At 46.7% G+C, this 13,680-nt stretch overlaps 1 protein-coding gene across 1 annotated transcript in view; it reads right to left on the bottom strand.

Moving 5' to 3' along the window:
- ptpn20 (protein tyrosine phosphatase non-receptor type 20) overlaps positions 1-13,680 on the bottom strand; it is a 322,568-nt gene that overhangs the window by 14,395 nt on the left and 294,493 nt on the right. The window contains exons 39-42 of the mRNA XM_078199281.1: positions 11,906-11,982; positions 9,084-9,184; positions 5,340-5,470; positions 2,622-2,770 (exon numbers count right to left, since the gene is read on the bottom strand). Coding sequence (XP_078055407.1) covers positions 2,622-2,770; positions 5,340-5,470; positions 9,084-9,184; positions 11,906-11,982 — 458 coding nt within the window. The remainder of the gene's footprint in view (positions 1-2,621; positions 2,771-5,339; positions 5,471-9,083; positions 9,185-11,905; positions 11,983-13,680) is intronic.

Here is a 13,680-nt window from a genome sequence, read left to right as displayed (position 1 = left end):
CCTTAGTGGACACTCAGGGGCAATTTAGCATGGCCAATCCACCTAACCTACACATCTTTGGACACGAAAGGGCAATTTAGCATGGCCAATCCACCTAACCTACACATCTTTGGACACTAAAGGGCAATTTAGCATGGCCAATCCACCTAACCTACACATCTTTGGACACCAAGGAGCAATTTAGCATGGCCAATCCATCTAACCTACACATCTTTGGACACTAAAGGGCAATTTAGCATGGCCAATCCACCTAACCTGCACATCTTTGGACACTAAAGGGCAATTTAGCATGGCCAATCCACCTAACCTACACATCTTTGGACACCAAGGAGCAATTTAGCATAGCCAATCCACCTAACTTGCATATCTTTGGACACCAAGGAGCAATTTAGCATGGCCAATCCACCTAACCTGCACATCTTTGGACTGGGGGAGGAAACCAAAACACCCAGAGGAAACCCACGGGGAGAACGTGCAAACTCCACACAGCCACCCAAGGCTGGAATGGAACCCAGGTCCCTGGCGCAGTGAGGCAGCAATGCTGACCATTGTGCCACCATCAGATCAGCCACGACCTTATTGAATGGTGGAGTCGGCTCATGGGGCTGAATGGGCTACTCCTGCTGCCATATGTTCTTCGAATCAGAGAATTCCTACAGTGTAGAAGAGATATAGCCTATCGAGTCTGCACTGACTCTCTGACAGAGTACCTTACTCAACTCCATTTTCCTGCCTTATCCCCATAACCCTTGATTCCCTTACTGATTAAAAATCTTCCCATCTCAGCATTGGACATACTTAACCCAGCCTCTACAGCCCACAGCGGTAAAGAATTCCAGAGATTCACTACCCTCTGAGAGAAGAAATTCCTCCTCATCTCTCTCGGGAAAGGGTGACCCCCTCACTCTGAGATTGTGTCCTCTGGTCCTAGACTCTCCCACACGGGGAAACCACCTCTCAGCATCTACCCTGTCAATCCCCCAGAGAATCCGATATGTCTCAATAAATTAGTGACTATTGTGTTTGAAGCAATGATGATAGAACCTTAATCTGCTTCAATGGATCGGAATCTTCCTCCAACAGATCAGTGAAATTGATGGACAGAGTGAAGAAACAATGCTCCACAAACCCATGGTTTTAAAGAGATGTTTCATAGAATCATAGAACCCCTACAGTGCAGAAGGAGGCCATTCGGCCCATCGAGTCTGTACCAACCACAATCCCACCCAGGCCCTATTCCCATAACGCCATATATTTACCCTGCTAATCCCCCGACACTCGGGTCAATTTAGCATGGCCAATCCACCTAACCAGCACATCTTTGGAGTGTGGGAGGAAATCGGAGCACCCGGAGGAAACCCATGCAGATATGGAGAGAACGTGCAGACTCTGCACAGACCGTGACCCAAGCCGGGAATCGAACACGGGTCCCTGGCTGCGTGAGGCAGCGGCGCCACCGTGCCGCCCATGTCAGGGTATTTTATGGGTGTATCTCAGACATTAAATGACACCTTATAAACTCCTAAATGGCTTTTCCCCACTTTGCAAATAAAATCGCAGAGTGGTTTTGCAGTGTATTTGCATTTTATTGTATTACTGACACCTACTGGGTCAGTGTTTAAAAATAAGGGGTCCCACATTTAAGACGGAGACGAGGAGAAATTATTTCCTTCAGAGGGTGATGAGTCTCTGGAACTCTCTTCCTCAAAAGGAAATATTTGAATATTTTAAGATGTAGCTAGCTAGGCTCTTGATGAACAAAGGGGGGGGGGGGGTGAAAGGTTATTGGGGGTCGGCAGGAATGTAGGGTTGAGGTTACAGTCAGATAGGCCATGATCTAATTGAATGGGAGAGCAGGTTCGAGGGGCCGAATTCATGCTCCTAATTCATGTTCGTACGCGTGTATTGGTCATGTCACCTGTTGCTCTCTCCATCTCCCACCTCAACCAGCTCTCGCTACTCTCCCAACCTGGTATCTCCACCGTCGCAGCCTTACTGATCCAACCTTTGCCTGTTCTCTCATCGTAGAATCCCTTCCTTCACAAATATTTGCCGTGACTTTTTTATTTTATTCATTTGTGGAACATGGGCGTCGCTGGCTGGCCAGCATTCATTGTCCATCCCTAGTTGCCCGAGGGTAGTTGAGAGTTAACCACATTGCTGTGGCTCTGGAGTCACATGTAGGCCAGACCGGGTAAGGACGGCAGATTTCCTTCCCTAAAGGGACATTAGTGAACCAGATGGGTTTTTTCCGACAGTCGACAATGGTTTCATGGTCATCAGTAGATTCTTAATTCCAGATATTTTTTATTGAATTCAAATTCCACCAACTGCCGCGCCAGGATTCGAACCCGAGTCCCCAGAACATTAGGTGAGTTTCTAGATTAATAGTCTGGCGATAATACCACTAGGCCATCACCTCCCCGCAAATGCACTGCTTTCCACGTCACCATAGAGCGAAGCTGTTCTCCTGAACTTGGCTTAACTCTGGTTACCTTCCCAGCCCTAACAAAGTGATGGAGCAGGAAACACAAACCCCCGTGATATTCTCGAAACATCTGGGGTGCAAGTACTTGCGGGGAGGGTAACAGACTATCCACGTGGAGCTTACTCTAACATACCATAAACTCCTTAAGAGGCTGCTGCTGCTCCACTTGCTGCTGAAGGTTTGCAACGAGAGACTCCAGGTTCTCTCCGGAGTACTTACTGCTCACCCTGTTCTTCACCACGGGCCAGCTGATCAACTCAAACTCCGATACCATGGGCTTGCCTAACAGAGGCAGAGAAAAACACACAAGAGCTTGGTGAAGTCTGGGAGCAAGATCACATCATAAAGACCTTAGGAATAGAATTTTATATCAGTTCATAAGATATAGGAGCAGAATTAGGCCATTCGGCCCATCAAGTCTGCCCCTCCATTCAATCAGGGCTGATATGCTCCTCATCCCCATTTTCCTGCCTCTCCCCATAACCCTTCAACCCATTAAAAATCTGTCTAACTCCTCCTTAAACTTACTCACTGTCCCAGCATCCACCGCACTTTGGGGCAGCGAATTCCACAGATTCACAACCCTTTGGGAGAAGTAGTTTCTCCTCAACTCTGTTTTAAATTTGTTACCCCTGATCCTAAGACTATGACCTCTTGTCCTAGAATGCCCCACAAAAGGAAGCATCCGCTCCGCGTCTACTTTATCCATACCTTTTAATCTCAATTTGATCTCCCCTCATTCTTCTCAATTCCAGAGAGTGACGGCCTAAACTGTTCAATCTCTCTTCATACGACAAACCCCTCATCCCTGGAATCAATCTAGTGAACCTCCTCTGAACTGCCTCCAATGCCACTGCATCTTTCCACAAATAAGGGGACCAAAACTGTGCACAATACTCCAGGTGTTGTGGATTGTGGTGCATCAGTTTTACCCTTCCTGTCTCAATCAACAGGCTTTCAATTCACAATCACGGACGGGCTTTTCTGGCTGCGCTGGCCCCAAAACCGGAAAATCCTGCCTGAGATCAGGATTTCGCATAGCAGGCAGGACGGAAAATTCCCTCCCACATGTCTTACCTGGCCATTCAAATATTTCTGCTCCCCCCCTCCACCCCTTCCACTTTAATCATAGAATCCCTAAAGTGCAGAAAGAGGCCATTCAGCCCATCGAGTCTGCACCGACAACAATCCCACCCAGGCCCTATCCCCGTAATCCCATGTATTACCCTGCTAATCCCCTGACACTAAGGGGCAATTTAGTCAGAAGTAGTGTCTGTTTATCTCAGGGGAATGGCTCCCAAGAAGCAGATGTTACGCTTCTTACAAACATCTGATTATCTTTTCTAGACGGGCTCTGAGATCCCTCCTCCGCCTTCCTGGTTTGGAGGTAGAACAGCCCAAAGCACATCTGCCTGAGTAGGCCCAGACCGCAAACCCATGCAGTCAAAACCTCTGGGACAGACTCACATCCCGGTGAGGCTTTGTGCAGGGCAATGGAGTCTGAGTCAACGACACAGAAGAAGCCTGTAACTGCAGGCCTTGATGATGGGTTGGGGCCATCTGCCTTTTCTCCACTTAGGACTCAAAGGCTCCAACACCCGTAGATGCACTGGGCCTCGCTGTCGCTTACATTTACGGCCCACTTCCCCTTGCTTGCTCTGCCCTGTCAGACTTTTCCTGACTATCTACGGGGGGTTCAAACTGCAAGGCCAGTGGTAGCAAAGCAGAAAATTGTCCTCACCTTAAACATAGAGTGAGGAACGTTACAAAGCCGGGACCGCAATTATTTCATAGAATCTTTGAAATCCAACAGTGCAGAAGGAGGCCATTCGGCCCATCAAATCTACTGACAGAATATCTTAACCAGGCGACCACCCCCACCCTCTCCCCATAACCCCAAACATTTACCCCACTCATCCCCCTAATCTACACGTCTTGGAATTCTAAGGGGCAATTTAGCATGTCCAATCCAGCTTTCAGAGGAAGGGCAAGCTATAGCATTTGGAATAGTCTGGAAGCCCCAGGCGGGGACAAAGGGATTGGAGAGCTGTCATTATGGGATTTCCGCTACTTTATCCTCTCTGTGGCAATGGGAAATGAGACCACACCTGGAGTATTGTGTGCAGTTTTGGTGTCTTTATCTGAGGAAGGATGGCCTTGCTATAGAGGGAGTGCAGCGAGGGTTTACCAGTCTGATCCCTGGGATGGCAGGTCTGTCATATGAGGAGAGACTAAGTCGGTTAGGATTATATTCACTGGAGTTTAGAAGAGTGAGAGGGGATCTCATAGAAATGTATAAAATTCTAACAGGGTTAGACAGGGTAGATTCAGAAAGAATGTTCCCAATGGTGGGGGAGTCCAGAACTAGGGGTCATCAGAGGTGATTTGAGGTCATTTGAGGATAAGAGGTAAATCTTTTAGAACTGAGGTGAGGAGAAATTTCTTCACCCAGAGGGTGGTGAATGTGTGGAATTCACTACCACAGAATGTAGCTGAGGCCAAAACGTTGTCTGATTTCAAGAAGAAATTAGATATAGCTCTTGGGGCTAAAGGGATCGAGGGATATGGGGGGAAGGGGGGATCAGGATATTGAATTCAATGATCAGCCATGATCATAATGAATGGCGGAGCAGGCTCGAAGGGCCGAATGGCCTCCTCCTGCTTCTAGTTTCAATGTTTCTATAACAATTCCTTGTAGCAATGTTTTACTGAGTGCAACTTTATAATTTTCTGGCACAGAACCCACTTTCTTTTCTAAAGGAGTCACAGCTTGTCTGTTTTGGTCAGGGTTATACAATCTTTCCTGTAACAACAGTGTCTGGTCGGGAAGGCCTGTTATCCTGAAGCTTACCTGTAGGGGGAGCAGGTACTCTGCATGAGGAACGAGGTTGCTCCTCTTCACTGCTCCAGCCATCGGAACTATACTCTTCCTCTTCACCTTCACGCTTCCCTCCTGAGTGACTCTGCTTGCAGTTCACTGAGCTTTAACACAAAAGCAAATTGAATGGCTGACTTCCCCCTATTTCGTGCACACAAAGTTCATAACTTACTCACCTTGCATGTCTTTTCAAATCGATTAAAGTTTCCCCTTGTCAGAATACAACTAAGAACCATAACCATCCCCGCAGAACAGAAAGAGGCCATTCAGCCCATCAGGTCTCCCCCAACTCTCTCAAAGACATTCCCATCCAAGCTCTCCCCTTTGCCCTAATCCCATAACCCACGCATTGACCCTGCTAATCCACCCATTTTACACATCTCTGGACACTAAGGGACGATGTATCATGGCTAATCCACCTAACCTGCACATCTTTGGGCACTAAGGGGCAATTTAGCATGGCCAATCCCCCTAACCTACACATCTTTGGGCACTAAGGGGCAATTTACCATGCTTAATCCACCTAACCTGCACATCTTTGGGCTCTAAGGGGCAATTTAGCATGGCTAATCCACCTAACCTGCACATCTTTGGGCACTAAGGGGCAATTTAGCATGGCCAGTCCCCTAAACTACATATCTTTGGTTTGTGGGAGGAAACTGGAGCACCCGGAGGAAACCCATGCAGACACAGGGAGAATGTGCAAACTCCACAAAGACAGTGACCCAAGCCGGGAATTGAACCCGGGTCCCTGGCGCTGTGAGGCAGCAGTGCTAACCATCGTGCCACCCATAAAATATTCTTACTATATTGAGCTAGTGCCCTTACATAATAATTATTTTTTAAAAAAAGTAACAGAATAACACAGCCCACATTTTTCCATAAAAAGAGAAAGTTGGTTTCAGTAAAAGAAAAGATGATACAGAAACCATCGTGTTAGTGTAACACTCCTCCCGCTCCCCCCTCCTCCCTCCCCCACCCCCCATTCTCCCAATTACTGGTTCATCCAAGTCCTTTAGAGAGTGAAAGGTGGTGTCCTTTAGGGTAGATGCTGAGAGATTGGCTCCGCTTGTTAGGGATTGTAGAACACGGGGGCACGGTCCCGGGATAAGGGGGCCGATCCTTTAGGACTGAGATGAGAGGAAATGTCTTCACTCAATGGGTTGAGAGTCTTTGGAATTCACCACCCAATGGTTCTGGATGCTGCATTGTTGAATATCTTTAATGTGGAGATGCCGGTGTTGGACAGGGGTTGGGCACAGTAAGAAGTCTCACAGGTTAAAGCCCAACAGGGTTTATTTGGAATCACGAGCTTTCGGAGCTCTGCTCTTTCATCCTTCATCTGATGAAGAAGCAGCGCTCCGAGAGTTCGTGATTCCAAATAAACCTGTTGGACTTTAACCTGGTGTTGTGAAATATCTTTAAGATTGGGATAGAGAGATTTTTGGTCTCTCAGGAAATTATGGGGAGTGGACAGGAAAATGGGAGTTGAAGCCCAAGATTAGCCACGATCATGTTGAATGGCGGAACATGTTCGATGGGCTGAATGGTCCACTCCTATTCTTGTGTCCCTCACCCTGGTTGGGCTGTATGTGAGGCTACCCCCACACCAACATGGTTAACTGCTCTTTGTCCATCACCATCAACTCCTCGGGGTGGTGAGTACATTCCAATCTCACCATTCCGGGAATGAGTTTCGGAAAAATCCAATGGGAGTTTCCAGTGGGTACAGGTCCACTCTCAGATCGTTCAGTGGGGAAATTCTCCCGATTTCATTCCCGGGAGCTGGAAATATTTACAACACAACTGGAGTGAATATCTGCCCAGGTCGGTCCTGCACTAACTTTGCTCCAGACATTCAGGGGAAAAACAGGAAGGAGAATTTCTCTGAATGTTCCAAAGATTGAGAGAATATCCATGGAAATTTACTCCCTTCTATGTCACACGATGTAAAACTCCTGACATTTATAAACAGCAACCTTCAATACTGTACAACGTGTATTGGATAACAGAACACTGTATAATATCTCCTGTACACCAGTACACTGTATAACAGTACATTTTATACAGTACACTGAATAACAGTATACCATATAACAGTACACTGTAGAATATCTCCTGTATAACAGTACACTGTATAACAGTACACTGAATAATAGTACACTGTACAACAGTACACCATATAACAGTACACTGTAAAATAGTATACCATATAACAGTACACTGTATAACAGTACACTTTATAACAGTACACTGAATAATAGTATACCATATAACAGTACACTGTATAATATCTCCTATATAACAGTACACTGTATAACAGTACACTGAATAATAGTATGCCATATAACTGTACACTGTAGAATATCTCCTGTATAACAGTACACTGTATAACAGGACACTGAATAATAGTACACTGTATAACAGTACACCATATAACAGTACACTGTAAAATAGTATACCATATAACAGTACACTGTATAATATCTCCTGTATAACAGTACACTGTGTAACAGTACACTGTGTAGCAGTACACTGAATAATAGTATACCATATAACAGTACAATGAATAATAGTATACCATGTAACAGTACACTGTATAACAGTACATTGTATAACAGTACACTGAATAATATCTCCTGTATAACAGTACACTGTATAATCATAGAATCCCTACAGTGCCATCCTTGTAACCTCACATATTTACCTCGCTAATCCCTCTAACCTATGCATCCCGGGAAACTAAGGGACAATTTAGCATGGCCAATTCCACCTAATCTGCACATCTTTTGGACTGTGGGAGGAAACCGGAGCACCCGGAGGAAACCCACGCAGACACGAGGAGAATGTTCAAACTCCGCACAGACAGTGACCCCGAGGCTGGAATTGAATCCGGGTCCCTGGCGCCGTGAGGCAGCGGTGCTAACCACTGCGCCACTGTGCCATCATTAAAGTTTATTTATTAGTGTCACAAGTTGGCTCACGTTAACACTGTAGTGAAAGTTACTGTGAAAATCCCCTAGTCGCCACATTCCGGCACCTGTTCGGGTACACTGGGGGAGAATTTAGCATGGCCAATACACCTAACCAGCACGTCTTCCAGACCGTGGGAGGAAACCGGAGCACCTGGAGGAAACCCATGCAGACACGGGGAGAATGTGCGAACTCCACACAGACAGTGACCCAAGCCTGGAATTGAACCCGGGTCCCTGGTGCTGTGAGGCAGCAGTGCTAACCACTGTGCCACCCTCTTTGAATTTCCTCCCCTCTTCTGAACGCATTGATTGATAAGAGAAAATGGATTCTATAAATCATAACATCTTATATAAGTGCATCTACCAAGTCTGGCACCTTGATCAGAAAGCCAGTGTTTGAACACGGTTCCAGCCCTGAGTCTGCAGTCACACAGTTCGATTGTGTGAGGTGTCAGAACTGAACCCAGTCTGGTCCTTCCCCTGTGATCTGGGCACTGGCATTTTCTGTAAAAATAGCAATTAGTCGCTGGAACTCTAGCTGACGGTTCACATTCCCAGTCGAGGCACAATCTCTGTGCTGCTACAACTCAGCTAATGCAGCACAGACCACCTAACCTGCCAGGTCCGGAGGGTTAATCCCACACTCCTCGAAGCATTACACCAAGGAGCAATCAGAGGGCCACAGTGATATTGTCAAACATCGGAGTTAAGATTACAGAATAAATCACCAGTATTTAGTTACCAGTCGGAGCTGTGCTCCAGGCTTCCTGCGACATTGAAGTGGGGCTTCCCATTCTGCTCTCCAGTAGAACACATCAGACGAACGGCGGTATTCCCTGGACTCTGCAAAGCAGCGGGCGGGGAGCAAAGGTGAGTCACAGAATGGTTACAGGGCAGGAGGAGGCCATTCAGCCCATTGTGTCTTCACCGGCTCTCCGAATGAGCTTCATGCCATTTCCCCTGCCTTCTTCTCCTAAGCCTGCCCATTCGTCCTATTCAGATAACAGCACAATTCCCTTTTGAATGCCTCGATTGAACCTGCCTGTAAAACTTTCTCCAAAACTACAGAGTCACTGGCATTCTGAGAAATACCAAAACATTTATAGAGTGGCGGATAGAGTGGTGAAGAAGGCATCCGGCTTGGTTTGATCGGTCAGAACATTGAATACAGGAGTTGGAATGTCTTGTTGAAGTTGTACAAGACATTGGTAAGGCCACACTTGGAATACTGTGTACAATTCTGGTCACCCTATTATAGAAAGGATATTATTAAACTAGAAAGAGTGCAGAAAAGATTTACTAGGGTGCTACCGGGACTTGATAGTTTGAGTTATAAGGAGAGGCTGGATAGACTGGGACTTTTTTCCCTGGACTTAGGGGTGATCTTAGAGGTCTATAAAATAATGAGGGGCATAGATCAGCTAGATAGTCAACATCTTTTCCCTAAGGTAGGGGAGTCTAAAACTAGAGGGCATAGGTTTAAGGTGAGAGGGGAGAGATACAAAAGGGTCCAGAGGGGCAATTTTTTCCACACAGAGGGTGGTGAGTGTCTGGAACAAACTGCCAGAGGTAGCAGTAGAGGTGGGTACAATTTTGTCTTTTAAAAAGCATTTAGACAGTTACATGGGTAAGGTGGGTATAGAAGGATATGGGCCAAACACGGGCAATTGGGACTAGCTTAGTGGTTAAAAAAAAGGGGCGGCATGGACAAGTTGGGCCAAAGGGCCTGTTTCCATGCTGTAAACTTCTATGACTCTATTTATCCCAGTTGAGAATGTTCTCCAGAAAGCTTTTGAAATTTGAAATATCAGTGGGAGAGGATAGGTTGTCGATTTAAGGGGGAATTCTCACTAGGTGGGAAACAGAGAAGAAATCCGTCACGTCGTAAGGCTTCACCACTGCCAGCGGGAATCGAGAATTTGGCACTCAGCCAAATCTCCATTCACTGCAGCGGGACTGGAGAATCCTCGCCGTGGGCGAGGTCGGAGAATCCCAGCCACTGTTTTTATTATTCAATTTGTAATTATTTATTAGTCACGAGTAGCTTCGCATTAACACTGCAATGAAGTTACTGTGAAAATCCCCTAGTCGCCACACTCCGGCGCCTGTTCAGGTACACTGAGGGAGAATTTAGCATGGCCTAACCAGCACGTCTTTCAGACTGTGGGAGGAAACCGGAGCACCCGGAGAATACCCATGCAGACACAGGGGAGAATGTGCAGACTCCACACAAACAGTGACCCGAGGCTGGAATTGAACCCGGGTCCCTGGGACTTGGGCAGTGCTAACCAGGTAACAGTGCTAACCACTGTGCTACCGGGCTGCCTACGTGAATGTCATTAACCGTAGGATTTAAAATAATCAGCAAATGGAACTAGAAGCAAGCTGAGGATAACTTTCTGTTTTATTGGAAGAGTTGCTATGATCAGAAACATCTGGAATCATTATTATTTATTATGTAATATATTACATTGCAAATGCAAATTGTGCATGATTATGAATGCTTTGTTTCATCTTTTTAGCTGAAAATGTGTAAACTAGAAACAGGAGTTATTAAAAAGGTTTCAGGGAAATAGGATTATCATCTCATTCAGCCCATCGAGCCTGCACGAACATCAATCCCACCCAGGCCCTATCCTCATAACCCCACACATATAGCATGGTCAATCCACCTAACCTGCACATCTTTGGACACTAAGGAGCAATTTAGCATGGCCAATCCACCTAACCTGCACATCTTTGGACTATGGGAGGAAACCGGAGCACCCGGAGGAAACCCACGCAGGCACGGGGAGAATTTTCAAACTCCACACAGACAGTGACCCGAGGCCGGAATTGAATCCAGGTCCCTGGCACTGTGAGGCAGCAGTGTGCACTACTGTGCCACCCTGCTGCCCACTTATTCTAGATTGGCGGGTCTTTATTCTCAATACACGGCAGAAATTACACCGAGCCCATGTGTGGAGTAAATGCCTGGAGCAAACAACAAAGAGGCAGTGGTAATCCATGGCACTGCTCTGGGACCCAGGTTCAAATCCCACAATGGTAGATGATGAAATTTGAATTCAATAAATATCTGGGAATAAAAGTCTAATGATGACCATGAAACCTTTGTCAATTGTTGTAAAAACCCATCTGGTTCACTAATGTCCTTTTAGGGAAGGAAATCTGTTGTCCTTACCCAGTCTGGCCTACATGTGACTCCAGAGCCACAGCAATGTGGTTGACTCTCAACTGCCCTCCAAGGGCAACTAGGGATGGGCAATAAATGCTGGCCCAGCCAGCGACGCCCATGTCCCATAAATGAATTTTTTAAAAATGTGACGCCAGACCCACAGCAATGTGGGTGACTCTCAAATGCCCTCATGGATGGGCAGTAATTACTGGCCCGGCCAGCGACACCTACATCCCGTGAACAAATAATAATGAAAAGAAATTTGGAGTCAAATCCTTAGCCCCCGACTGGCTCCTGCCAGTATTTACTTTAACTTTACTGGCCTGACCCTGGAAGCTCTGGCGGGGTCAGGGGGCAGAGGTCACCTGTGTTGGCAGAATCACTCTTACCTCACAGGAGTCTCCCGGGGCCCCGCTTGAGTGTTCGAGAGCAAACTCGTGTGGATTGTACTGTGGGAATTGTATGTCTGGCGAGGAAATAATAAATCTACATTAACATCATCAACTTTCGATACAAATATACAAGATTACAGAGCAGAAGATAGATTCCCAAAGAGAGCATAAACACTTCCATACTAAATAAAAATGAAAATCACAAATCTATGAAATTAGTGATCACAACTGGTAAAGACTTGGCTGATTTGATTACATTCTTATCTCTGAATCACAAGGTTATGGGGTCCAGTCTTGCGTTAGCTCTGATGAAGGGTCATCCAGACTCGAAGCGTTGGCTCTATTCTCTCTCCACAGATGCTGTCAGACCTGCTGAGATTTTCCAGCATTTTCTGTTCCTGCTTCAGATCACCTTTCCTTTGTCTCATAGAATCCCTACAGTGCAGAAGGAGGCCGTTCGGCCCATCGAGCCTGCACCGACCACAATCCCACCCAAGCTCTACCCCCGCAACTCCACATATTTACCCTGTGAGTTCCCCTGACACTAAGGGACAATTTAGCACAGCCAATGCACCTAACCTGCACATCTTTGGATTGTGGAAGGAAACCAGAGCACCCAGAGGAAACCCATGCAGACACGGGGAGAATGTGCAGACTCCACACAGACAGTGACCCAAGCCGGGAATCGAACCTGGGTCCCTGGTGCTGTGATGCAGCGGTGCTAATCACTGTGCCACTGTGACGCTCATGGGTTCTTTGTCATTTGTATAGCCCTGAGGGATACTGACATCTGAAGGAATGTTACTGCTGGAAGAGGATTTCCCTTCTGTTGAAAACACTTCAGCAATCATGGTGACAAAATACAGAGTGCTTAGACCACGGGGCGGCACGGTGGCACAATGGTCAGCACTGCTGCCTCTCAGCGCCAGGGACCCGGGTTCGATTCCCGGCTTGGGTCACTGTCTGTGCAGCGTCTGCACATTCTCCCCGTGTCTATGTGGGTTTCCTCCGGGTGAAACATTCATAGAAACTAGAAGGAGGAGTAGGCCATTTGCTCCTGTTTCCTCCCACAGTCTGAAAGACGTGCTGGTTAGGCGCATTGGCCGTGCTAAATTCTCCCTCAGTGTCCCCGAACAGGCGCTGGAGTGTGGCGACTAGGGGATTTTCACAGTAGCTTCACTGCAGCCTACCTGTGACACTAATAAATAAACTTTGAAAATCTTCGGCCTATGTTTAGGGGGAATGGGAGATGTTTAAAGTGTGTCAGTATGGACTGAGAGACCCGGGGTGGGGGGAAGAGTGTCTGATTACAGAATTGGGGGGGTACAGTGGAGTTAAAATTAAATACCCTTCGACTTATTTTAAGAGAAAACAGGTGCCTTAACAACCAGTCGAACATTGTCTATCATATCACTGTCAACATTTCAGCATCTTTTCTTTTAGGTGGCTCTCCCTCCTGCCTGAAGAGAGTGCAGGTTTTATTTCAATATTGGATTGAGGTTGTTGCGTACATTTCAGACCCAACCCCCCAGTCCCAATGCCCTTGGAGGTGTCTTTGTCAGTTTGCTTTTTGCGTGGGATATAGGCCAGAATTTGAAGCCTTAGTGAGGGCCCTTTATCTGACAGCACAATGGCGACCGGAATAAAAGGAGCTCTCTCTCCAAGGCTGAACGTCATGGTCCTTGCATGGGCGAACACACAAAGTCAGACAAACAGAGAACGAGAGAGACATCGAAATATACAAAGGCAGCCACAGAGGCAGCGAGTCCATC

This window comes from Mustelus asterias, chromosome 28, assembly GCF_964213995.1.
Source record: "Mustelus asterias chromosome 28, sMusAst1.hap1.1, whole genome shotgun sequence".
NCBI classification, from domain to species: domain Eukaryota; kingdom Metazoa; phylum Chordata; class Chondrichthyes; order Carcharhiniformes; family Triakidae; genus Mustelus; species Mustelus asterias.
The sequence above is the reverse complement of the archived record's forward strand: the minus strand, read 5'-3'. Positions and strand labels throughout refer to the sequence as shown.